The sequence below is a fragment of the Prosopis cineraria genome, unplaced genomic scaffold, assembly GCF_029017545.1.
Source record: "Prosopis cineraria cultivar Desert tree isolate PC_DT_omini unplaced genomic scaffold, ASM2901754v1 PC10, whole genome shotgun sequence".
Lineage (NCBI taxonomy): Eukaryota > Viridiplantae > Streptophyta > Magnoliopsida > Fabales > Fabaceae > Prosopis > Prosopis cineraria.
The window spans coordinates 6,111,032-6,136,767 of NW_026555341.1; the positions used below are offsets into that span (position 1 = coordinate 6,111,032).

Sequence of the window (25,736 nt, forward strand, 5' to 3'; positions counted from 1 at the left end):
AGCTTATAAATCTTTGAAATTTAATATTTTAAAATTAGTTAAAATTTAATTTGAATTAGTTGATCGCCTTCAACTTATCTGTCATTCTCCTAAAAAAGAAAAAGATTTTCCTTCATCTCCATGACTTCCTCATGCTCACAGTTGCACAATAAGAAATATGGACTGTCACAAATCACTAGCTTCATAAAGTGATATTCCAAACCAACAACAACAATCATCAAAACCAAGCACAGAGCAGTATCTAAATAAAGTCGTAGGTGTGTTTCCTCTGTGTTTGTTCTCTGGAAGAACCACCGTAAAATTGAATGAAGTCGAAAGGAATTGGAAGACAGCACAGCGGTTGTTTACTTTCTCCGTTAACGAGTTGAGGTCAGTGGGATCGATCATTGATTCAACAACTTCTTGTTTAAGAGCTCCTTCGGCCTTTCACCAGCATAAAAAATCCTTGAATAGATTCGATATATAATATTATCTGTATTTTATATAATAAAAATATATTATATTTTATCAACTCAATTAAATAAAATCTTATGTATTATTATTTTTATATTTTTTTAATAAAACATCTCTTTAATTTCTCCTTTTTTTTTTCTCCATCATTATCAAAAAAAAAATCAACTTATATTTACAAAATGCAACTACTATAAAATCAGCCACCACAATAAAATCAGTTACACGGCATAAAAAATGACAAGTACCGTTCCATCATCTTTGTCCGTGAACAAAATGCAACCACTTTAAAATCAATTACTAGTTATAATTGAAAAATGATTACTTTATTTAAATAAGTGTCGTGCAAAAACTTTGATGACAGAAAGTCTTCAGAAACTACACAGTAATTATTATATTGTATATTTTTATATATTTAAAGGGGGTATTCTTTGTATCATTAAATTAAACTTAAGTAAGAACGGGCATGAAAGAAATAATTGGCCGTTGCCTAACCATGACCGGATCTATTCTCCTGAAGGGACCTCAATCTATTTTTCTTTGACCAGCAGAAGGACCTCAATCTTGAGCATTGGACAATTCAACACGTCGTGCACCCCCCACACAAAACCCAACCCCCATGGGGCCATGCTTATAAAAGAAAGTCGTTTTTCACCCAAAAAAAAAAAAAACCATAATCATCATCATCATCATCATCATCAATATAACTTATAATTAAAGGAAGCCTGTTCTCTCTCCTCTTTCCGGTACGTACCCGCTTCCGGTTAATTCCACGATCTCCCTCCGCTTTCCGTCCCCGAGCGATTAAGCGGTTGTGGTGGGCAGAGTGAGGTAGAGGGCAGCCCCATGTCTATTTCAGACTCCGATTCCTCATCCTATGGCGCTGACTGCAAAAGTTTCAAACAAATTAGCCGTGAGAGTAAGTTCCTTTCCCTTTACTAATCTTGATTCCTTTCTTTGTTTCTTTCTAATTTTTACTTGAACAAAATTTTCCGATTCATCTGTCTGATTAATTATCAATAACTTCTAGTTCTCAATTCAGCGTGCTGTATAGTTCTTATTGAATGTTGGCCGTTTTCTTATGACTCGATAAAGTATTAAGTTCTCCGGTTGGCCCTTTTCTGTAACTTTTCTTCACTGCTTGTTCACCTGTGCTTTTGTGTTATACTTGATCTCGAGGTTTCAATCAACTAATTATTCATCAGTCAGTGATGCATTTTATCATGCTTGACGATGCCTATCTTTGCTTAACTCTCTTCTCATGCCATCCTTCGCTTGAGGGTCACATTGGATTTTCCTTAGCAGTTGGAACCCTTATCATTCGCACATGATGTTTATTTGCGGCTTGTATTAGCCTTGACACGCATGTGATGGCAACTTAGCTGTGCTGGTGCATTCGAAATTTACATCTGGATGAGGGTGGTCGGTGTTGCCAGTTGACTCCTTCTCTCATGATGTTAGTTTTCCTAATAAAACAAATACAATTGCTTTTCTGCGAAATATAGAATTTTAGTTGGCTGGAAGATTAAATCTGATGCCTTCATTCCTATCCCCTTTGCCCAAGCTGAAGAAGCATCAGGAAAATCTGAGTTTCTTAGATGTCCTATTCTGTCATACACTGCAAGAAACTAGCTGTGAGACGCTGTTACTGTGGGTATGTTTATGGTTTAGATTGTAGTATGTGAGGATGGGATGTTTCTGCTGTTATGATTTTTCAAAAGAGAAAAGTACAATGTGATTGGAACTGAAGAATTTTGGTGCCAGAAAAATCTTATTCCTTTTCTGAGTCATACGTACACTTATTGAAGCACGGACCCTAGGTAAAACAACTAGGATGTTATATGGCATCAATGGGAACCATTGCAAATCATCTTCATATGCTGATCTTTATAGAGTTTAAGGTTCACTCTTCTACTGGATATGCCTTGCGTGTTTCATTTAGTAACATCACCAAATTTAGTGCAGCGCTGTTTTGTTCATTTTCATTAGTAGAAATATCATTCAATTAAGTCTTGAAGAATTGAAAAGCATGTTTTAGAAAGATGTTCTTGTGCTTGCTATTGCAAGTATCACATCCTCTTGTGTGCTTCTTGTTTAATTGCAGCAGTGTATTAGCTGTAACCAAGTGCTTTGAATTTGATCACCTTATATTATTTATCAATAAATGGAAATTGTCTCCAGGATTATTACATGAGATGCTGAGGGCGGCAAAAACAGGAGATTCAAAGTCTACTTGGAAGGTATCTATGTCATTGGCTACTTTAATGAGCTTTGCCTTCAGATTGCTAATTTTACTCAGGATGCAAAGAGACCCTCTCTTCTGTTTGTTTCAACTTCAACTTGAAGTTCCACTCTGGGAATCTTCGCACATGTTAGGTTTCACAATATTGATGATTGTTCTCAAGGCAGATTTATTTTCAACTGGTCACCTTTTTTTTCCTTGCATGTTAGTCTAGCCACTTATTCACGTGTTTGTTTAATAGATTTCCTAATTTCCATTGCATATGACTAATAGCTGACTTTATTTTTGAATGGGACTATTTTGTGCTTCCTGTCATGTACCTTTATCTATATTAATATTAAGTCACACCATGAGTTGTTGATTCTGACATCTGACTGTAAAAATTAATGTTCTTGAATGAGGAGTAATTGGTAGTGGCTTTAATTGGTTCAATTTAATACGTCAAACTATATATATATATATATATATAATTTCATTAATGTGTCCAATGAATTCAATGCGTTCAATGGGTTCAAAAATTTCATAGGACTGAGGGACATAATGTCAAAATTCAATACTACATATGCATATTTCACAAAATTGATTGAAATAAAGGAACAGGGAGGGGGGAGATCCTTATAATGTGGTTTCACCACGGGGAAGTATAAATTTAATGCAAATTGAATTAGTTCACTTTGGTGTTAGGTATGCATGCATGCATGCAGCTGGGTACAAAATTACTGCAAATCTGATAGAAGTCTTGATGGTAATTTGATGTTAAAGCTTTAATTATCATCTTATATTGCTTCATGAGTTTCTTTCTTCCAGGTACTTATAATGGATAAACTTACTGTTAAGATCATGTCTCACTCATGCAAGATGGCTGATATCACAGATGAAGGTGTATCATGTAAGAATTTCTAGATAGACTTCTATAAGGATATCTTTATTCCTTCTCCAAGCCAATTAATTTTTGCCATAATTATCTTGGATTCTTCTTGTTGCAAGTTGCATGTATGCTATTTTAGATGCTGAAAGCCTATTGAACATGTGTCCTTTTCACTTTATTAAGTATTATGTCTTAAACTGTTAAAAGAACGGTTATGAGCCTCATTTTGTGATAGAGTACCAATTAAAAGTCACATGCTAGTGAATTTGTGGAATTTTATTATTTTGATTTTATTTTGTTAATATTTATTTTTAGTGGTTAAACTGTAGCACAGGTTTAGGAGCAAGTGTAGTCTGTTAGGATTAGGATTATTCACTGAGTCAAGTATTTTATTTTAAATATTTTTATTAAACATACGAAAGTTTTTTTTTTTTTTAATATATCCTCAGTCATGGGTTAGTGGGTCTGAGTTTTAGGGAGTCATGAATAATTTTTCTATCTATAAATACTGAGGTTCAAAGTATGTAGGAATCATCTAGAAATAAAATTAATGTTTGTTTTTTTTATCATTGGAGATTCTTCTTGGGCTTGATTAGTTGTATGAGTTTAAGATCCTTGCATCTTCTACTATAGGTTTTCCTTCATCTTTATTAATTTGTGAAGTTAGATTTTGATTGCATATAACTTTGAGTCCGATTAAGAGAGGTAGAGGAAGGCCTAAGAGAACACTCTTGAAAGTTGTTGAATGCGATCTCTTAATTAATAATATTCCTAAAAGCTTGATAAATGATAGAGCACAATGGCGTCTTGCAATCCATGTAGCCGACCCCACCTAGTGGGATAAAGGCTTGTTGTTGTTGTTGTTGTTGTTGTAGATTTTGATTGCATATTTCAATAAAGACTTCTATTCCTTCTTTGGCTATACATATTTTGGTTCCTGTCATTTTACTATACCTTAACCTCTTATTGAAGTAAATAGGAGAAACAAAAGAGGAAATCCTGGAAGCCTGTGTTCTTGGTGGATCCTGGTCCTTTATCTGGATTTTGAATGCACTTCACATTTCTGCTATCAGTCCTGAGATAAAGAAGTTATGAAATGAACGAAGTAATATCACTTATCCATTAAAAAATGCATACCATGAACCTTTATTGTGGGACCTGTCTGAACTGAACTCTAAGAAATCTGACAGTTCTCTATGCAATTGCTGCTAACTGCTAATATTAGTATTTATACAGTCTGATTCTGAAGTTTTTTACTTCTAAACAGAATCTCTCAAATTTGGACTGAAAATGAGATTAGTATTTAGCTGCTTATATCAAGATTTTGGTGCTGGTCTTGTGCCTTCAGAATTTCAAGTGTAAATTAACTTGTGTTCTTGTGGTTAAATTTTATATTGTCTTGTTTCAGTTACTTTTTTTAATTGCAAACTTTGGGCAGTGAGTTGTGTTTATTGGATTCTGTGATATATAATTTTGGGTGTTCTTCTGCAGTGGTTGAAGACATATACAAGCGGAGGCAGCCATTGCCCACTATGGATGCTATATACTTCATCCAGCCAACCAGAGAGAAGTAACACAACCTTCTTACTTGTCCCGGATAATTAATTTTATGGATCTGGTTTTTGTAATAGTTTTTCTTATCCTTACATTGACTGCCAAAAACTGCAAAAAATTGTAAATTTGGTTTTTTATTTTAAGTTGGATAATTTTGATGTTTCTTTTCTATTTTTTTACAAGATGCAATTGGATAAATTACTTTGTATTATTATATTCTCACTTGCATTGTTTCTTCATTTCGTTTCCATCAAATTACAAACATTTATCATTTTTTCAAAGTCTCTAGTGCTCTTGATGATTTGCTTTGGTTAATTTTTGAGGATGTCTTATCCTTTTCTGTCCTTGCATATTTCCTTCGCTATCAATATCTTCTTAGATCAAAAAATTAAGATGAACTCTTGTGGCTATGCTTGACAGTTTCATTTTATTCTAATGGTGGTGTCAATTTAGATTAAGATGTCATGTTTTATCAAATTGGTGCATTTATAGTGATTCTGTCTTTCCATTTCTGTTGGCAGTGTTATTATGTTTTTGTCAGACATGTCTGGAAGGACACCCTTGTATAGGAAGTATGTCGTGAGCCTTATATCATCTTTCTTGGTAAAGTTCCTTTTGTCTTTCAATATTGGGTCCCAAGCATGCTCTTTTCTTATTTATGCAGGGCATTTGTTTTCTTCAGTTCACCTGTGTCTAAAGAATTAGTCCAGGATATTAAGAAAGATACGAAGGTGTTACCTCGCATAGGTGCACTAAGAGAGGTTAAGATTATTTGTTCATGAATTATATTTTGCTTAACTTGGTAGTTTTGGCATGAAAAATTCAAGTTATGCTAAACATGGATTTTTCTCATTTGGATAACATTATGCAGATGAATTTGGAGTACTTTGCCATAGACAGTCAGGTGGGTGATTCTTTTGTTTCCTTGTATATTATAATCATTTTATCAGTACATATTATTTCAAAACACAAGGTGCGATGAGGTACTGACTACTTTAGTTCTCCATTTAACCATGAATGAAAAGCTTAGTGATGAAATAGGATCTTCGTCCAGTAAACTGACTAGAACCTGTTAGCTGATACACAATAAGTTATGCTCCAAAACACTTGAAATAAAGACACTTTGCAGGCCCGGGGAAAAAAAAACTTCGTGGATTGAGTTGATGAGTTTTTCATGAAGATTTTTATGGAACAACCATAAATATGTGGATCTTGAAGCCCTACTACCACTCAAGCTGGAAGTTTAATCATTCAAGGACAAATAGCAGCAGATAGAGCCCTCATTTCAGAACCTTGAGATCCTTCCCTTGAAGAATAATTTTCTATCTTGAATATGCTCATTATAAATCCTTGATTAGTTTTGGAGATCATGATTATTCCTTTATTTGAGGCTCTCATTTGATGGTGTGTGATTTTTTTCATCTACTCATCTTAATGCAGGGATTCATCACAAACAATGAGAGAGCTTTAGAAGAATTATTTGGGGATGAAGAGAATAATCGCAAAGCTGTTGCTTGTTTGAATGTGATGGCTACTCGGATTGCTACTGTTTTTGCATCGTTACAGGTATGTATTTATTATTCCTTATGCCAACAAATCAAAATGTAGTCAAACATGACCAAGAAGCCTTCTGAAGCATGTAAACCTTTCTAGGAATTTCCTTTGGTTCGCTATCGTGCTGCAAGGACACTTGATGCAACCACAATGACTACTTTCCGTGATCTAATTCCTACAAAGCTTGCTGCTGGAGTCTGGGACTGTCTTATGAAATATAAAAAAACTATACCTAACTTTCCTCAAATGGAAACATGTGAATTGCTTATCCTTGACAGATCTATTGATCAGGTTTTTCTTAGCCTTCATGTCTTTGTTACAGAGTTAAGTTACTGTTTCAACAGACTGTCGATAGTTACTCACAAGTTGCTAATCTGGATCTGTAGATTGCACCTGTTATACATGAATGGACATATGATGCGATGTGCCATGACTTGCTGAATATGGAAGGAAACAAATATGTTCATGAGGTATATGCTACAATTTCTATTTTGTCTAATCTATTTCTGAATTTTTTTTTTTTGCTTTCTTATGAATATGATATAAATTTATTGTACTTAAGGTTCCCAGCAAGACTGGTGGTCAACCTGAGAGAAAAGAGGTTCTTTTGGAGGACCATGATCCTATATGGCTTGAGCTTCGCCATGCACATATTGCAGATGTATTTTCTTCTTCCACCCATCTACTATTATCAATTATCCATGTTACTTTCTTATATCAATGACTTTGACAGGCTAGTGAGCGGTTGCATGAAAAGATGACCAGCTTCATTTCAAAGAATAAGGCTGCTTCAATTCAACATGGTTCAAGGTAAGTGACAATTTTTTGGAATCTTTCATATTGACATCTTGATCTGAGAAAAATATTGAAGCTAATGGTTTAACCAAAGGCCAAAAGAAATTTAGGCATTTCTACCTTTTTCATTTAATTTATTTATAAGCTTTATGAGTTGACATTCTGACTTTGTCTTCTAGTTGTGCTATTTTTTTTATTTCTTATCTACATTTTCCCGCCCAATAATCTTAGTCATAGTGGAAAGAGATCTTGTTATATGTTACTGTTATATTTAGGGCTTTCTTGTCTTTATGTGTTATGTTATTACTGCCTTTTTATATGTTGCCGAATTTTAGGAAGTATTAACAGTGCAGGACCTTACTTGACCCGTGTTTAGGTTTAGGGTATATGTGCTATGCCTTGCCTCTTGGATTATTATGAATGGAATAGTCTCTTTGTTCCTCTTCTCTTCTCTTCTCTTTCTTTCTTAACATTAGGTATCAAAGCCAGGCTCTCTAGCCATGGCTCTGTTGGAGACGCAATCCTCCACTAAATGGCTCAGTGATTTGGAACATCGCTTGCAGATGCAATGTACATTAGTACATTAGAACAAAGACAATATCTCAAAAATGAAACAAACACTTAACAAATTTTCCGACCACTTAGCTGATGTATCTGCTAAACTTTCAACCATGGCAAGTCAACCTCTTTAGCCCCTTGCCTTTGAGATAGGTGAGCCCTCCAACTTCCATTGGCCTTGCCCAATGCCTCACCATGTCACCACCGTCCTAACCAATCATCATTCCACTTCCAACTTTGCCCCAAACACAGTTCTCATGTCCTACAATGCCTTCAGCTTCAGCACCTCTACCACCCATTTCCACCCCTCCACCACAATTTGGCTCATTCCAAGGTTTGCTTCCTACGCCTCCTTCCCCATATTCGATTTCGACCAAGCACAATAGAGTCATGTTTCCTAAGTTTGATGGCACCGACTTTAAAGGTTGGGCTTACCGATGTCGTCAATTTTTTTGCTGTTGATGAAACACCTATTGAGCATTGCATTCGTCTTCTAAGCATTCACTTGGAGAAACATGCATTGTGTTGGCATCTCTCTTTCTTGAAACAGTGGCAACTTTAGGACATTTGTTAGGATGACTATTTCAAAGAAATGGAGGTCAAGTTTAGGGACATTAAGGATGACAATCCTATGATTTCCATTAAGAAACTTCAGATGGGTGATTCTATTGATGTATATGAGAAGTTTGATGAGTTGTTGACAGAGGTAGCCTTATCGGATGACGCTGCGATGAATTGCTTCATTTGGGGATTGAGGAGCGATGTCCAACAGAGCATTCACTATCGTCCTTAGCTAATGCGGTAAAGCTTGCGAGACACCAGGTCGCCATGATTCAAGCCATTCACGACTATGCCCCTGTTTTCATGTCCTCATCGCGTTGATTCCACTCGTCTTTCGTGTTTCAGGCTGGCAGTCCTTCATGGGTTTCCTATACTACTAGTTTGGGTCCCAAGTTGAACTCTCCTTTTAAACCCATTTCATTCGCAGGCCCACTAATAGGGAAGCCCAAACCAACTCCTCCAGCAAGCACAATGTCCTCGGCCTCTTTCGAGCCCCATAGGACCCTTTCTAAACAAGACATGGACGAATGCAGGCGCAAGGGCCTCTACTATTGGTGTGGTGATCATTATAGCAGTGGTCATAAGTGTAAAGACTCGCAAATTTATGCCTTTCTTGTGGATGATGAACTTGAGACTTTTGAAGATGCCCGAGAAGAAATAATTGATGAAGAACCCGCGGGCATTATTAACGTTGTGGAAGGCTGAGGAGGTGTTTCTACCTTGCGTCTGCTTGGACATGTCAAGCATCAACAAGTCATTATTTTGATTGACACAGGAAGCACTCATAACGTACTTGATTTGAAGATGGCTACTTGTTCAAGAGAAACAAGGAGTTTGCATCATTGTAGCCGACGCTTGCCAACTTTTAATTACACAGTATTGCCCTGATTTAGAGTGGGAAATTGGAGACTCTTATCTTTTCTTCTTATTTCTTAATAATGAATATCGGGGCATATGACATGATTTTTGGGGCACAATGGCTCAACTCCTTGGGGCAATTTACTATGGATATGATTGAAAATTTGTTTGAATTTTACAAGGATGGGATTCTTATTGAATTTAGAGGCATAGGGTGCATGTTACTAGACCCTGCTTTTTGTCCATCCATTTCTGATGATCATTGGTTACCAACGGATACTCTCTACTTGATTTATGCTCCTCTTCAACTTTAGGTACAATTTTCCCCAAACTCATGTTTTTTTGCCAATCAGCAACTTGAGTTGCAAGCTGTTTTAGACTCATTTCTGGATGTTTTTGCTGAACCTTCTACTTTACCCCCATCACGTGCTTTTGATCACACTTTCCCTTAAAGTGAATCATCTGATTTCTTGTAAGGCTTATCGGTGTAGGCCTGTCCAGAAATATGAGATTGAGAAGCAAGTGCAACAGATGCTTGATAATGGGATTGTTAGGGAAAGCCATAGTTCCTTTGTTGCTCCAATTGTTTTAGTACCAAAAAAAGATGGCACGTGGTGTTTTTGTGTTGATTATTGGAGGTTGAATGAGGCTACTGTCAAGAACAAATTTCTAATTCCAATTATAGAAGAACTCTTAGATGAGCTTACTGGAGCTCAATTTTTCTCTAAATTGGATTTACGTGCTGGTTACAATTAGATTTGAATGAATGAAGTGGACATTGACAAGATAGCTTTCCGCACTCATGATGACTTGTACAAATTTATGGTTATGCCTTTTGGCCTTCCTTATGCTCTTGCTACTTTTCAAGGTCTTATGAACTCGGTTTTTCGACCCTTCTTGCGGAAGTTTATTTTAGTCTTTGATAGAGCCTGTTATTTTTCTAAGACATATAAGAGGAAGCCAAAGGAGGTAAATGACTCAAGTGGAAATACTGTGACTGGTTCAGACAGTGATCCTTCGGTCCTTAGCCGTTAGGAACAGTAACTTTTGTTTTTTTGTTATGATTAAGATCTTTTGGGCAGTATGGGGGAGTGAAGGCCATGATATAAGTATTAATAGTCTTTTTTTTGGGAGAAGGGGGTATGAGAAGTAATAGAACCGTGAGGAGAGACTGGCTTCTCGAAATGCCAAAGGGAGTTGAAACTCTTATGTTACTGTCTATGATTTGTGTTGTTGGTGTTATTTTGTATCAACAGGGGAGATAGGGTTTTGGCTAGAATCAGAGAGTGCCCTTGTAAATTTGATTCAATTCTTTCTATTTATTAATATCAAAACCTCAGCATTTTCCCCTTATATTTATTGTTGTTATTGTCATTTTCCTTGTTCTTTCCTGTTTTATTGGACTGGGTCTCATTAATTGGCATCAGAGCAGAAAGAGAGGAGTTATGCAAAAAGAGTAGAATATTCCAATTGAGAAGTACAATAGTTGAAGGAGTCTGTTGGGGTGTTAAACAAGGATGTAGGTGGCATCAAAGAAACCTTAAAGAACATTACTGAAGCACTAGTGAATATAGAGAAGAAGATAGCAACACCACATGGAGATGAGCTAGTAGAAAATAATCATGAAGAGACTGCAAGTAACCTAGGGGGCAAAATAGAAGGGAGTAAGCTTTGGAAGTTAGAGTTACTTGTCTTCTCAAGCGAGGACCCTCTCGGATCGCTTTTCAGAGTGAGAAGATATTTTGATGTAAATTCCATAACCAAATTGGAGAAGCTTGAAGCAGCCGTGGTTTGTGTTGTAGGTAAAGCACTTAACTGGTACCAATGGCTTGAAATAAGGATGCCACTGGGTAATTGGTTGGAGCTCAAAAGAGAGCTGCTGAGACACTTTCATTCTTCCTAACCAGGGCGAGAGTGCGAGAGGCTGTTTACAGCAAGGCAAGAAAAATTTGTACTCGAATTTGTAGAAGACTTTGAGCTGCTATTAGCGCCATTGAAGGAAGCCTTTGAAGAATGCTTAATTGGCGCTTTTCGCTTTGGGTTGAAGGCAAAAATTAAGGCTGAGTTGAAGATCACCAAGACCACCACGTTACGAGAATCAATGGAAATGGCGATATGTATCGATGAAAGAGATCAAATGTTGAGAGAATGCAAGGAAAATAGACTAACTCAAGGCCCACGGCCTTATTTTGGACCCAGACTCGAATCATCACAGCCCACTCATACCACACGTGTAACTCACGTGTCTGAAGGGGAAAGAAATACGCACACCACCTCAGCGTCTTGATTTGCAACTGTTGCGAAGAAGATAGAAAATAAAACAGAGCCATCGAAAACAGAGCCATGTGATCCTTGGGAAAGAAGGGGGAAGGGTTCTTAATTGAATATAATGGCCTCACAAGTGGTGAAGAAGGTACAGCAATTATGAGTCCGGAAATTTAGAATTTGTTAAAAGAATTTCCAATGGTTTGTCAGGAGCGTGAGAGCCTCCCTCCCTCAAGATCCAAAGACCATGCAATTGTCATCAAACCTGGAGAACAACCACCAAACATAAGGCCTTATTGATATCCTCATTTATAGAAGAATGAAATAGAGAACATGGTGAAAGACGTGCCGAAAGGAGGAGTCATTCAGCTAAGCAACAGTTCTTATTCAAGTCCAGTGCTGTTGGTTAAAAAAAAAAAAAGATGGTAGTTGGAGGTTTGTGTAGACTACAGGGCTCTAAATAAAATTACAACAACAACAACAAGCCTTTATCCCACTAGGTGGGGTCGGCTACATGGATTGCAAGATGCCATTGTGCTCTATCATTTATCAAGCTTTTAGGAATATTATTAATTAAGAGATCGCGTTCAACAACTTCCAAGAGTGTTCTCTTAGGCCTTCCTCTACCTCTCTTAATCGGACTCAAAGTTATATGTTCCATTCTTCTCACCGGTGCCTCCCTTGGTCTTCTTTGTACATGCCCAAACCATCTCAACCGATTTTCTACCATTTTTTCCTCAATAGGTGCCACCCTCACTTTTTCGCGTACGTACTCATTTCGAATTTTATCTTTACAGTTCCAGATAAATTTTCTATTCCTACTATTGATGAGTTATTGGATGAGTTGAAGGGAGCCACAATATTCTCCAAGCTTGATTTGAAATCTGGGTGCCATCAAATTCGGATCAAGGCTGGAGACGAGTAGAAAACTGCATTCCGAACACACGAGGGTCATTAAGAATTTAAGGTGATGCTGTTTGGATTAACCAATGCCCCCTCCTGTCATTATGAAAACTCATAAAAAGGAGATATAAACAGAATGGCATAGGGCAGAAAAGATGGAACTATGGGTTTAGGAGAAAATCTTGTGGGTAAAGACCAGCTGACACATCAAAGTTGATGGTGTTCAGGCAGATCCAAAGAAACTTGAAGCAATAGCATCTTGGCCTATTCCTTCTTCTGTCAAGGAATTACGAGGTTTTCTTGGTCTCACTAGGTATTACTGACATTTTGTCAAGAATTATGGTTCTCTTAGTAGCCCCCTAACAGCATTATTAAAGAAGAATGAACGTTTTGTGTGGTCTCCACAAGCTCTGGAAGCCTTTGAATCCCTCAAGAATGCTATGACCTCTACCCTGGTGCTTGCCCTTCTTGACTTTTGTGATTGAGACCGATGCTTTGGGACATGGGAGTAATTTTATCTTAAAAGGGCCACCCCTTAGCTTTTGCTAGCAAGGCCCTTTCTATTCACTAGCACCAATTATCCGCTTATGAACGTGAGCTATTGGGTATTGTTTTTGCTGTCAAGCAATGGTGTTCTTACCTTTGGGGGCGAAAGCTCATTATCAAACTGACCACTTACCCCTAAAACATTTACTAGAACAATGGGATTTAAGCCAAGAGCAGTGTAAATGGCTTCATAAGCTCTAGGTCCTTAACTACAACATCGTCTACCACAAGGATTGCGATAATACAGCCGCTGATGCTCTTTTTAGACGCTCCAGTGGGGATTGTTTGGCTATTTCTACGCCCATTTCTCCCTTATATGATAGGGTACATGACTCTTGGCTTCTTGATGATCATTTGCAGCAACTAATTAAGATCCTTGAACATGATCCCTTGTCCAATTCTAAGTACACATAGGAGCACCACTTGTTGAGAAGGAAGGGTAAACTCACAATAGCGGCTGATCGTGGACTTCGAGAGGATTTGCTTCAATTTTTTCATGCTGATACTATTGGTGGTCATTTCGGTATGAATCCAAGTTGCAAAAGATTAGCTTCTTTCTTTTATTGGACGGGGATGGAGAGAGATGTCCACAACTATGTGCATCAATGCACCACTTGTCAACACTTTAAGCCAAAGTTGGTTGCCTCCCTAAGGCCATTACTTATATGTGAACATGTCTGGTCTGAACTCTCTATGGACTTTATTAATGGGCTTCCTAAGCCTTACTCTAAAACCACTATTTTTGTGGTTGTTGACCGCCTATCTAAGGCTGCCCATTTTATGGCGTTGAAGCATCCTTTTACTATTGTGGATGTCACTGGTATATTTATGGATAATGTTGTCAAGTTGCATGGTTTTTCCAAAACCACTGTTTCTTACTGTGATCCAATTTTTTGTGGTAAATTTTGGAAGGAACTTTCTAGATTATATAGAGTTAAGTTGCATTTTTCTTCTGCCTACCATCCCCAAACAGAAGTTCTTAATTGTTGCTTGGAGTGCTATCTCTATTGCATGACCGGCGAATTTCCAAAACAATGGGTTAAGTGGCTGCCACTAGCTGAATTGTGGTATAACACCACATATCATTCCTCAATTGGGATGACTCCTTTTGAGGTGATTTACGGTGTACCTCCTCCCGCTCATTTGCCCTATATAGCAGGGGACTCACCCAATGAGATGGTTGATAGAACTTGCACTACTTGAGAGCTCACCTTACAACTATTGAAGCAACACTTGTTGATGGTGCAACAAGCTAAATAGCACCGTTCTAAACAGCACTTCAATGTGGGTGATATGGTCTTCCTCAAATTGCATTCCTTTTGAAAGAATTTGTTGAATAATTCTTCCTTGCATGAGCTAGCTGCTCGTTATTTTGGGCCTTTCAGGGTGGTGAAGTGCATTGGAGTTGTTGTGTATGAGTTGGACTTGCCTCCTCACACTTGGGTTCATCATGTTTCTTTGTTAAAAAAGTTTGTTCATCCAGATGTTATTCTTCATTCTACCTCAACACTAGTTAATGATCATGGCCAATTTATGTTAGAACCAGGGGAAATTTTGGGCCGGAAGATTGTTAAGTGCCATAACTTGCTTGTCACTCAAGTTCTTATTCGTTGGAAGTTTTCCAGCCTAAAGATGCCACATGGGAAGATCTTTCAGCGATCAAACAACAATTTCCTCACTTCAATATTCAGGCACCTGCTCCTACTTCCATCCTTGTGGACAAGGGTTTTTTTAAGGGGGGTATTGTTATATGTTACTGCTTTATTTAGGGTATTTCTTGTCTTTATGTGTTATTTTATTGCTGCCATTTTATATGTTGCTGAATTTTAGGAAGTATTGATAGTGCAGGACCTTACCTGACACATGTTTAGGCTTAAGGTATATGTGCTGTGCCCTGCCTCTTGGATTATTATGAATGGAATAGTCTCTTTCTTCCTCTTCTCTTCTCTTTCTCTCTCTCTTAAACAGATCTCTTTTTCATGATTGAGAGATTTGTATTTTTCTTTGCGCTGTGTCTATGGGGCTCTTCATTTCTTTCATATTTAACTTCAGCTCCATTTATCTCCTGTGATGAGTACAAGTCGTTAGAGTATTCAAGAAATATTGTGCATAGGTTCTTGGATATTTTTAAGATCTTTACTGATGTGTAAAATACTGAGACGATGGCTGATAATTAAGTCAGAGGCTTGCATAATTTTTTGCTATGATGAATTGGCCTTTTCTAAATTACCTAACCCTGGATCTGGAGTTGATAAAAATTTTATCTAGTTACTGTCAGTGTTGTTATGTACTTACCATTGCTCTTCCATTTATAGAGATGGTGGTGAAATGTCAACAAAGGACTTACAAAAGATGGTCCAAGCGCTTCCACAATATAGTGAACAAATTGACAAACTCTCCCTTCATGTAGAGGTTAGTTTGTTTATGGTGCAATCATGGGAAACTTTTTATAATGGTTGCATGATGTTTGCTTGATTTCATCTTTCATGTCCATCATTATTCTTGCTGATGAATGACTCGATTAATGAATTTTGGTGCTCAAGTTTGAATGTTTGATAAATATTTTTGCAAGCTGGTTCTTATGTTACCATTTGATTAATATGTTAGTTTGATAATTTGTAAATGTTTTCAAAGAATGATTGTGTAGCCGATTATGTTCACTGCCTACCTTTATGATCAATGGGCTTAATGTGCTCCAGATTGCTGGGAAGATTAACAGAACCATTAGGGAGATGGGACTACGGGAACTTGGACAGCTGGAGCAAGATCTCGTTTTTGGAGATGCAGGAATGAAAGATGTGATCAAATTTTTAACAGCAAAAGAAGTAAGAACTTCTAAGAGCAGAATAGAAAAAATGTAACCTGTCATTGCATGCATAAAATTGAAAAAGCTTTATAGTGATATGAAAATAGAAATATAGGGCTTGTTTGGTTTTGTTTTCTGTTCTTATATTCTTAAAACAATTCTGTATAATAATTTTTCAGAACCAGTTTTGGAAACAAAAAATGAAAAAAAAAAATCTGTTTGAATCATTATTTTAAAAGCATATCTAAATTGATGAAATAAAGGGTGAAAGAATAATTTATTTTATTAACATGATTGTCATTAATGAAAGCATGATATTTTTTGCCTTTTCTTTAGTTTTGTAAAGCAAAAAGTAAATAAACATTTAAAAAATGTTCAGGTTTTTTAGTTTTTCAGAACAACTTTTAACTTTTTTGTTTTTCAGAACAGATAATAGAAAACACATTTTCAAATAGGGTTTTTCATTTTTTTTTCAGAATAAACTGTTTTGAAAGCAAATAATCAAAGGAACATTTTCATGGCTTAAAATAAAACAACACAATGTTTTATGCAGGATATGACTCATGAAAGTAAGTTGCGGTTGTTGATGATCCTTGCAGCCATTTATCCGGAGAAATTTGAGGGTGAAAAGGGTGAAAATTTGATGAAGGTCTGTTTTCTTTGTTACTATCGGCCATCTAAATTTCCAACTCCTTTTCATTATAAATTAAATAAATTTCCTGTCACTGCTATATCTCCTGACTCTCTTAATGATGTTGTGCACTGTCTTTTAAATGCCTTCCAGGTAGCAAGGTTGAAAAGTGAGGATATGAGAGCTGTGCATAACTTGAGAATGCTAGGGGGACAACCAGATACCAAAAAAAGTGTGACTGGTGCCTTTGCTCTCAAGTTTGATATGCAAAAGGTAAAGGAAATTCCTACTTTAAGTTGATGCTTTTACGTATTGACATTATGCCTGAAAACTATTTGTTCAAGTTGTCAGAAGAAGCGTGCGGCAAGAAAAGACCGTTCTGGTGAAGAAGAGAAATGGCAGTTGTCTCGCTTTTATCCCATAATAGAGGTACACAGGAAGTTGGATTACTGTTAAATTTCCCTACATATAAAATGTGCTCATCGCTGAATCTCTGAGAGAGGGTAGAATATAGCTGTCAACCTTGCATGGTAAATTACATTCTTGGTGAAAATATTGTTCCTCTATTTGGTTATAGATTTCCTTATTGTTGAACGATTTTATGATGTTTTTCTTGCTTGGCTGGGGATCTTGCATGATACATCCTTCATCCTTAAGTGTTATTTCTGAACCTTAATAAATTGTGCGTGACTGCGTGGGTTTTCTTTCTTGAGTTTTTACCTGAGTGCTAATATAAACCTGGTGACTCATATTGATATGTGAAAATCTGTCATCAATTCAGTTCTGGGAATTTAATTTCCGACGCATCAGTTCTTAACTTCTGATGTTCAAAAAGTACACCAAATAAATCTTGTCATCAACTTAAAATTTTTTTTTTTGGAGTAGCCACGGGGCCCAATATCTTCCATTTGGAACATTAATAACTGCTGTGGCAACCCAACTTTGACATTTTGCAAAAGAAATACCTAGCTTATCACATCAAAATGCTACTATTTCAAAGTTTGCTTGTTTAGGAGCTGGCTTATAGCGTGATAATTATGACATGGAGTATATGCAATTTGTTGGCACAAAGTTCTAGATGGATTGTCAAGGTATATTCCAACTGCGTAGACAGTAGGGCATGAGGCTACATAGACAACTCTCGTGACATTTGATTAGCAAAATTACCTGTTACCAAAGTCAAGTCAAATCTATATGATGTACATTTTAAAACTAGAAGTAGTCCTATTCTTTGGAAATAGCTATACCTTTTAATACAGTTGTAATATAAAGATGAAGTCCTGTTAGTCTATAATAATATCTTCTTGACAAGTCAATTGGCTGATTTTTTATATCTTGCTAACTGTTTGAGCCTTGTATGATGAATGGATGATCCATCATCCAGGAAATTATTGAAAAACTCAGCAAAAGTGACTTGTCAAAGGAAGAATATCCGTGTTTGAATGACCCAAGTCCGTCTTTTCATAGTTCACCTTTTGTGGGGTCAGCGAACCATAATCCACCGGCTCATTCAATGAGATCAAGGCGCACGCCAACTTGGGCTAGACCTCGAGGCTCTGACGATGGATATTCAAGGTTCTATTCTCGTTTGCTTGCTATGCTAGTCTGATTAATATGATATTTACTTCTATTGATATTATATATATTTATATTCAATAACTCTTCCCCCTCCCACTCTCTTCAAACTCTTTTCAACTTTGCTCTCTACTTGTAAGTTGTGTAGACTTGAAATAAATATATTGTTTCTAGTTGTTCAAGCTTCTGTTACAATTGGAAGGCTGGATCTGCAATATTTGCCATTCCCCGACTTTCTCACTCATTTTCATCTTTTTTGGCTGCATCAGTGATTCGGTGCTTAGACATACATCCAGTGACTTTAAGAAGATGGGGCAACGCATTTTTGTTTTTATTGTCGGTGGAGCTACTAGATCTGAGGTTTGATCAATGCTTTATGAAACGAGCTTATGATTATTTTTCCCCGCCTGTCTTATCCGTACATTGTTTTATTTCTCAGCTTAGGGTTTGCCACAAGCTGACTGGTAAGCTGAAGAGGGAAGTTATTCTGGGTTCATCAAGTCTTGATGATCCTGCACAATTTATTACGGTATCAAAATTTTCAAGTTTTTTAAAAGCCGTATGGAAATGCGTCTGTTAACCAGGAATAACAATTCGCCATCATTATGCTTACTATTCTGTTTCTGCAGAAGCTGAAGATGCTAACGAGCCATGAGTTATCGTTGGAAGATCTCGAGATATGAAACTTGATGAGCTTCTTCCTGCCAAATTTATTTGTGTGATCACTGAACAATCAGTTGAAGCATCTTCATATAACAATTCTTTGTTAACATTTGGCATGTTCATCAAATCAGACTCTGCATATGCTAGGGATTTTTTGTTGATTAGGGATCCCGTTCGCCTAATTCTTTTCTCTTTAGGGAAATGATCCGCTCTGATCCAGAAACTAATAGAAGCATGTCTGTATTTGTATCAAACCATACAGAAAAATGTAACAATAGTTTTGCTAGATGGTCCGATTATATGGTTTTAATATAAATTGGGCATGCACTTGTGATATTAACAATGTATCAAGGATCATCAACTCTGCGCTCGTTTCAAACATAATAGCCGCTGGCAGATTTGCACATCTCTGCTTCCATAATCTTCAAAACGGCCAGCCACAAAATGCATAATAAAGTATATGTTCACATTAGGACTAATGGTGTTGTACTTTCTCCTTCTCGGATAGCAAGCTTTCAGCCTTTCTCTTTCTGATTTCACCAACTAACTTGGTGACGTGTGCTATATATCCGTCGACATCGAATTTTCTTTTGCACCCTGCATAATTCATGTATCGAATTTTCCCAAAAATTGGTCGCTCTTGCCAGCCCTGAAAAGCCAAAAATTTGGGGGGTAAAAAACATAACTTCAAATTCTAATAGCTCTTATTTATCAACTAATAGATACTTAAAGAGGAACGCATGTAACGCCCCCTTTTTGGACCGTGCATTCAATTAAAAAACAAAAGAGATTGCGGTTCTTCACTCGCAAAGATGCATGCTACTCACTTCGCAAATATATTTTCCTTCTTGGTTTTCTCATCTAGGTTTTTTCCTATTCAAATTACATATAAGGTGAAAGTGGAACCAACTGCACAGGTTCTACTTTCAAGTTTCAAATCACAACTTGGAGAACAATGCATGCAGACCTGATCATGGACACCACATATCGACCACATGCAGCCAACGTATCCGTTTGGATCTCTCCCATCTATTTCGTACTGCATTAACAGCAAAAAACAAACAAGCCAAACAATTTCTTAGATCTCTGCTACTTCATCAAATGGCAATAACCTTTGTCTTTTTTTTTTTTTTTTGGGGTGTCCGGGGGGGTGGGGGTGCTCGAGCTAACTAAATCACCTTGTCATTTAAATATATACATATCTCGAGGGCTTCTTCAGGTCCTCTTGTCCACTCAAGTATCTTCTTTGCCCAATACATTCTGCAAGTAAAATTTTCTAATTGAAGAAACATAAATGTATAAAGGAAAAGGCATGAACAAGTACAATATAATTAATCAGAAGAAACAAGCTGTCATTATTTAAAAGCATAATTTAATATATATGAATCACTATTTAAGATAATAGAAACACCATTAAAAATTTCTTGCTAAAATAAAAAAAAAAAAGGTTTGGAAATTCTCTTGAGGAAATAAGAATGACAGAGACCATAAAAATGTCATATGTAATTGGTTGGTCTTGAGCAAATTACCAGTTCAATCCAATATAAATCAAAATGAGATTACAATATATTTGTATGATATCCAAAGCTCAACTTTCAATTCAGTTCCTCCTAATATTCTCGGTGAAAAACCCAAGCTAGTTCATTTCTTAGCCATCTCTGTCAGTGTATACTTCACACCCACAACACAGCTTTGACAAGACAATCATCACCATCCTTATTTTACAAGTAAACTAACTCCTCATACCACTAGGAAAATCCAAACAAGATTCACATAATATCAAATAATGAACATGGGGCGAAGCCAAGGAAGGAAAAAAATCTGAAAAAAGTCAGTCTTATTATGGCAACGATATCAAGAAACTAGGATTGAGATCATATTCAAACGAAACTCAACCTACATTGGCACAAAAACATCAGAAAAGTACCAAACAATAGTAGTTTTGTCACTGAAGCACAGTACAGTCATATGTCAAACATATCCGGAAAGATTCTTTGATCCTTGCAAACTACCAAACTTTCCTTTCCCAACCACTTTTCAGAAGAGAAACATTTCATTCATTATTTGATTGATGCCCTTCATTGTGTGATGACATATGTATCGTCAAGCAACAAATAGATGAAAAAAATAATACAGAAGCTACTTACCGCATAAAACCATGCATTTTTCCATGGTAAACCATCTCCTTCTGAGAAGCATTCCAAAGCTGATATTCATAATCAAAATGATGTACTAATTATTGGGTAACAGGACCTTGATAAAATTAGAGATTCAGGAATGACGAACGATAAATGACAGTGAGAAGGTCTTCAAAAACTAAGGTCGATTATTTTAGAACAAAATACATAAAAGATTGACTTACAGGATCTGCAGTTTGTGCTTTCTCTAATAGCTCCCTCCTGGAGATATAAAAGCAAGATGAGCTTGCAAGCAATGAAGAAATGATAAAAACAAAGTGACGTGACTCACGAGTAGATATGTTCTCGTTTATCATTGGCATGGTCTAATAAAGTCTTGCGAGCCCATTCCCATGCTCCCTGCAATGAATCATAATGTGGCTGATAGTAACAAAAATTATCAGCAAGTTCTCTCCGCACAATCAACTCTTCCAAGAAAACTTCAATGGCCTTCAGACATGGTCATGAAACACCAGACACCACTGTCATTTTGGGGGAAGAAAAGCAAACGACAAATGGGATAAAATGACAGTAAATTGCAGCTACTTCGTTTTCAAGCACTAGCGCATTGCGTTGATTGAAAGATTGACAATTTAAACAGGTCCTAGTTTGCTCAATGGCTGTTCTACCGAAATAAAGAAAAAGGTAAAAGGATCGAGTAATCTACCACGACTAAATTTTACATGCCTGAGGATATGATTTTCGCAGCTTCTGTGCTTCTAGGGCACAGCGTTGGGCAGAAATTTGCCCAAAATGTAAATGGGGAGATAGGCCCGAAAGACCACTGGGTTTGGACGGATCATTGCGGTCTTTGGAATAATTTTTCAGCCTTTTAGTCAAGAATCCATTTTTATTACCCATCAATACTTCCATCGCTGCAATTTCCCCTGGTTCACACCAATGTAATTGGGGAACCTCTGCTCCTATCCTAGTTGTAGAAAACAACTACATCAAGGCAATGGTCCATACGATAGTATATATGATATCAAACAAAAGGGTAGTGTCTACTGTCTAACCTCAACACCTCAGCAATGAGGCCGTCCCAATCGATCAATTGGTTCTTACCGATCCATTTCCTAGTCGGTGGTTCCATTGTAGGAAAATCAATCAGATACTCAGAAAGCCTTTTGGTTATCTTTCCTCTTATGGTCCTAGCACTATACTCCAACTTCTCCGACGCTACCCAAACGGGTACTACGTTGTGAGCATCGACTTCATGTATTGTAACCAAATCGCTTACCCTATTGCAAATAGCCGCTTTGCACCTCCGGACTTCTCGCAAGGGTGAGAAGTCTGTTACCAGCAACGAGGCTCCACACTCTTTGAGGAAATCTGGTATAGTGTCCTCTGCCTCTCCCTACAGACAAGCCCACAAAAAATTCTATATAGTCACAGACCCCCTTTTATTCCACGTATCACCAAAATGCAGCTATATAGTGAAGAAACTGGAATCCATTATTATTGTTGTCGTTGTCGTTGTTGTTTCATCAGGGAAAAAACGGAAATTAATTAACGCTTATATTCACAAGAAAATCTTAATAGCAACACAGGATCGAAAATTACCCGAACCAAGAAAAAGGGAATTTGAAGATTGTGTTGAATAGCCGGGGACAACTGGCGTAAACCTCTCAACATAAACCCCAAATGGCGGGCTTTTGCGCCCAAAAACTGGTCGAAAAGATTGAAAACAACTGCGACGGGGACGTTAGCTTTGTTAGCCTGATGAACAGCGTGGATGAGAGCCCAATTGTCTTTTACCCGTTGATCTCTGAACATCCAGTACACGACGGGACCCACTCGTCCCTCCAACCCCCCAGATCCTTCTTTCAAGATTCTAATTCGACCCGATTGTACTGCCATTGTTGACATTACGGAAGCCCTGGGCGCAATCGCTAGGCTAGCTACGCGGACAGGAAAAGTTGCGTTTCTGCCAAGAATCGCCTTTTAGGGGGAAAGGGAGATTTAAGCGGTCATGCAAGTGTAACAAGAGAGCCGGGATGCTACTGCGAACTCAGCTGAGACTTGAGAGAGCCAAATTATAGCTTTGAGGGGTTGAATACTGGATTGGAGGGAAGATTGATCGAAGGAAGATGCCCAAGCTCCCAACATAACATCACACGAATTGACTCTGCACGAGTCTTTGGAGGGAATGGCATCCGTGAGGCTTGTGGTTTGAAACGACCGTGCGCGGCTCGTTTCAGAGCTTGACACGTGTACCCTTCAATTCTGGATTGGGCTCAGCCTCGGCCCAGATAATATAATTGGACCGGCCCAATTCTCAAAGGCCAACCTTTGTCGAGGGTTCATGTATTCATGACGACGAGGTCAACTGTAGAAGTAGCAAATGAGGTCCGCTGTCTGTTAATCCAAAATTAGGCTCGTTCATATTGGCGTGGCTGATTCCTTTTTCCTGAATGACAAGGGCAAGCATTAATAGCATGAGGTTCTAAGTAGGATTGAATCCACAACTTTTCACTTACAAGGGATCTTACAATGCTACTTGACTATAAGGTTATTGATAGTGAGGTTGATTTTTGAATTGGACACTATAAGAGACAAATGCTCAGGAGTGGGCATTGTAACATTTTAAAAATTAACTCCCCATTTAACTAAGCTAAATGAGGGTAGTTAAGTGAATTAATGTGGTATATGATTAGAGAGAGAGTTAATGAGCCTAATAGATTGTGCTTGCAACCTAAGGATTAATTCTAGAGTGGAGTTATGCCTCTTAGACCCTGAAGGCTAAAGAAAAACATGGGAGGACACCTTTATACCATATTTTATGACATGTACAGCGTTTGTCGTGGCACATTGCCAAGCAACAAAAGGAGTGCCCCCCTATACCACTACCATGACGCACATAGCGTAAACCATTACACATGGTCAAATTCATGCAAAAATAAGGGATACACCAGTTCAAAAAAGGAAAGAAAAGAGAGGAGTAAAGGAAACACAAAGAGCACTAGTTGACTTGTGCTAAGGCTTAGAGTTTTGTCAATTTAGGAGCATTTTGAAGCTATCCAACATTAAGGGTAAGTTTCCCAAGCATTCTCCTTCCTTCCTCTTTCATTTTCTCAAAGTTTGAGTTAGGATTTGTAGAGGGAAGTAGATTTATAGACTTGTAGGGTTATAGGTTTGAACCCATTAACTTAAATAAAGTTAAAGAGAGTTGTTTGAGTTATCTACACCAAAGATTGGTAGTTTTTATGCGTCCTTTGGTTGTTGGCCCCATTCATGTCTAAAAATAGCATTTATGAGGATGTTTGGAAGTGTTTAATTGTCATTAATGGTAAGTAAAGAGTTTGTTGATGTTAGTAGGAGATAATAGGAGTTAATAAGCCTAATGGGTGTAATTGAATGGAAGGAATTTGAATTTTTTAAGTAGTTTAGGTGCGGAGATAAAGAGTTGAGATTTTGTTAATGAGAATATTGATTATCTTTGATATGATAAATTGTAAATTAATTATTTTTAGCACCATTCAAGCTTGATAAAGCTTAAGAAATATTTGGTATTAAGGGATAAACCTTCAACCTTCAAAGGTTTGAGGTAGCCGGAAGAAATTTAGTTTACGCCTTTACATGTTAATTAGTTATAGAAATTTATGATTCATTTTTTAATAAGAAAATGCTTTTGAATGAATGTAAGAAATGCAATTGTGGCACAAGAAAATATTTAAGGTGATTGATGTGAATGGACTTGATTTTGCATGTGTAAAATTTATGTTAAGCATGATTATAAGAAAAAGTAAAATAGAAATTGAACATGAAAAAGAATATATGTGAACTGCAATGATAATGTGATCGTGAAAAGTGTATAATGATGTGAGATCATATACGATGTGCCAAGCATGATTCTTGAGGAATTACATATTATGAATATGGTGTTTGAAATGCATATGTGATAGATATGTTGAGAATGTGCTTGCTATGTGTTAAGCATGAGTTGCATTACATAATCGTATGAGGAGAGAGTTTGCTTAAAAAGAGGAGTAGATGTTTTAAATATACGTGATATGGCTACTATTCGGAGCTTAATGCTTCTAATTGTTTAATTTCCTACTTATTCAATAAGGGACTATCCCATGATTTATCAAGGAACTCAAACTTAACTAGTCACCATTTGCTCTGTAAGGAAGAAAACTTAACGAAATGACACCCCTTAATGTGTGATTTGGAAAAAATCATGATCCTAAAGTGATTATAGTAGCTTTGGCTTGGCAGCTTCTCACAATAACAGGGTTTGGGTAGTCCATTCACATGGACAAACCCCTTTAATTAATAGTATACAATTTCAGTCAGAGATATCAAGAGGATATAAGGATGAAATTAATTATGCATATTATTTTATGATTGTATGGTTATTATTATTGTGACCTTGCATATTATTATTAAGGGCACCTTATTGTTAGTATTGTTATTGTTAGTATTATGTCCCTTGCACATTATAGTATTTCAATAATATAGTTGTTATTTTTATGACTTGTTGCATATTGTTGTTCCTTTAGTTTAATAGCCATGGATGATTGATGAATGATATGGGTAGATGATATTGTCTTCAAGACACTTACCTTATTATAATTGATTGACATGCATTTGTATAGATTAAATTAATACTTGGTCATTGAGTGATTATACTTACTCCTCTCTCTTTAATATTTACAGGAGCTACCTAAAGTCAAGATCGAGGAAAAGCGTTAGAGGCTTATTATGATCTAATAATCCTAATTGTA

At 36.9% G+C, this 25,736-nt stretch overlaps 2 protein-coding genes across 4 annotated transcripts; one reads left to right on the forward strand and one right to left on the reverse strand.

Moving 5' to 3' along the window:
- The first annotated feature begins 1,143 nt into the window (after positions 1–1,143).
- On the forward strand, positions 1,144–19,115 carry LOC129322867 (SNARE-interacting protein KEULE-like). 2 transcript variants are annotated; one of them, XM_054969311.1, is made up of 21 exons: positions 1,147–1,369; positions 2,632–2,690; positions 3,500–3,581; positions 5,052–5,130; positions 5,636–5,686; positions 5,779–5,875; positions 5,986–6,018; positions 6,555–6,680; positions 6,768–6,959; positions 7,055–7,138; positions 7,231–7,329; positions 7,402–7,478; positions 15,470–15,566; positions 15,854–15,979; positions 16,514–16,609; positions 16,745–16,864; positions 16,943–17,020; positions 17,976–18,166; positions 18,436–18,526; positions 18,606–18,695; positions 18,796–19,115. In XM_054969311.1, exons 1-21 carry the CDS (start codon positions 1,297–1,299, stop codon positions 18,847–18,849), a joined length of 1,995 nt encoding a protein of 664 aa, XP_054825286.1. In that variant the 5' UTR covers positions 1,147–1,296; the 3' UTR covers positions 18,850–19,115. The 2 variants fall into 2 exon arrangements, 1 of the variants encoding a protein (XP_054825286.1); XR_008596295.1 differs by lacking the exons at positions 18,606–18,695; positions 18,796–19,115 and having other exon boundaries at positions 1,144–1,369; positions 18,059–18,166.
- LOC129322868 (deoxyribodipyrimidine photo-lyase) lies at positions 19,054–23,145 on the reverse strand. Of its 2 annotated transcripts, none has more exons than XM_054969313.1 (9): positions 22,570–23,145; positions 22,023–22,363; positions 21,694–21,934; positions 21,299–21,366; positions 21,192–21,228; positions 20,977–21,035; positions 20,008–20,089; positions 19,797–19,868; positions 19,054–19,478 (listed from the first exon to the last, which is right to left on the reverse strand). In XM_054969313.1, the coding sequence occupies exons 1-9, from the start codon at positions 22,873–22,875 to the stop codon at positions 19,305–19,307; spliced, it is 1,380 nt and encodes a 459-aa protein (XP_054825288.1). In that variant the 5' UTR covers positions 22,876–23,145; the 3' UTR covers positions 19,054–19,304. The 2 variants fall into 2 exon arrangements, with proteins under 2 accessions (XP_054825288.1, XP_054825287.1); XM_054969312.1 differs by having other exon boundaries at positions 21,299–21,456.
- Between the last annotated feature and the right edge of the window lie 2,591 nt (positions 23,146–25,736).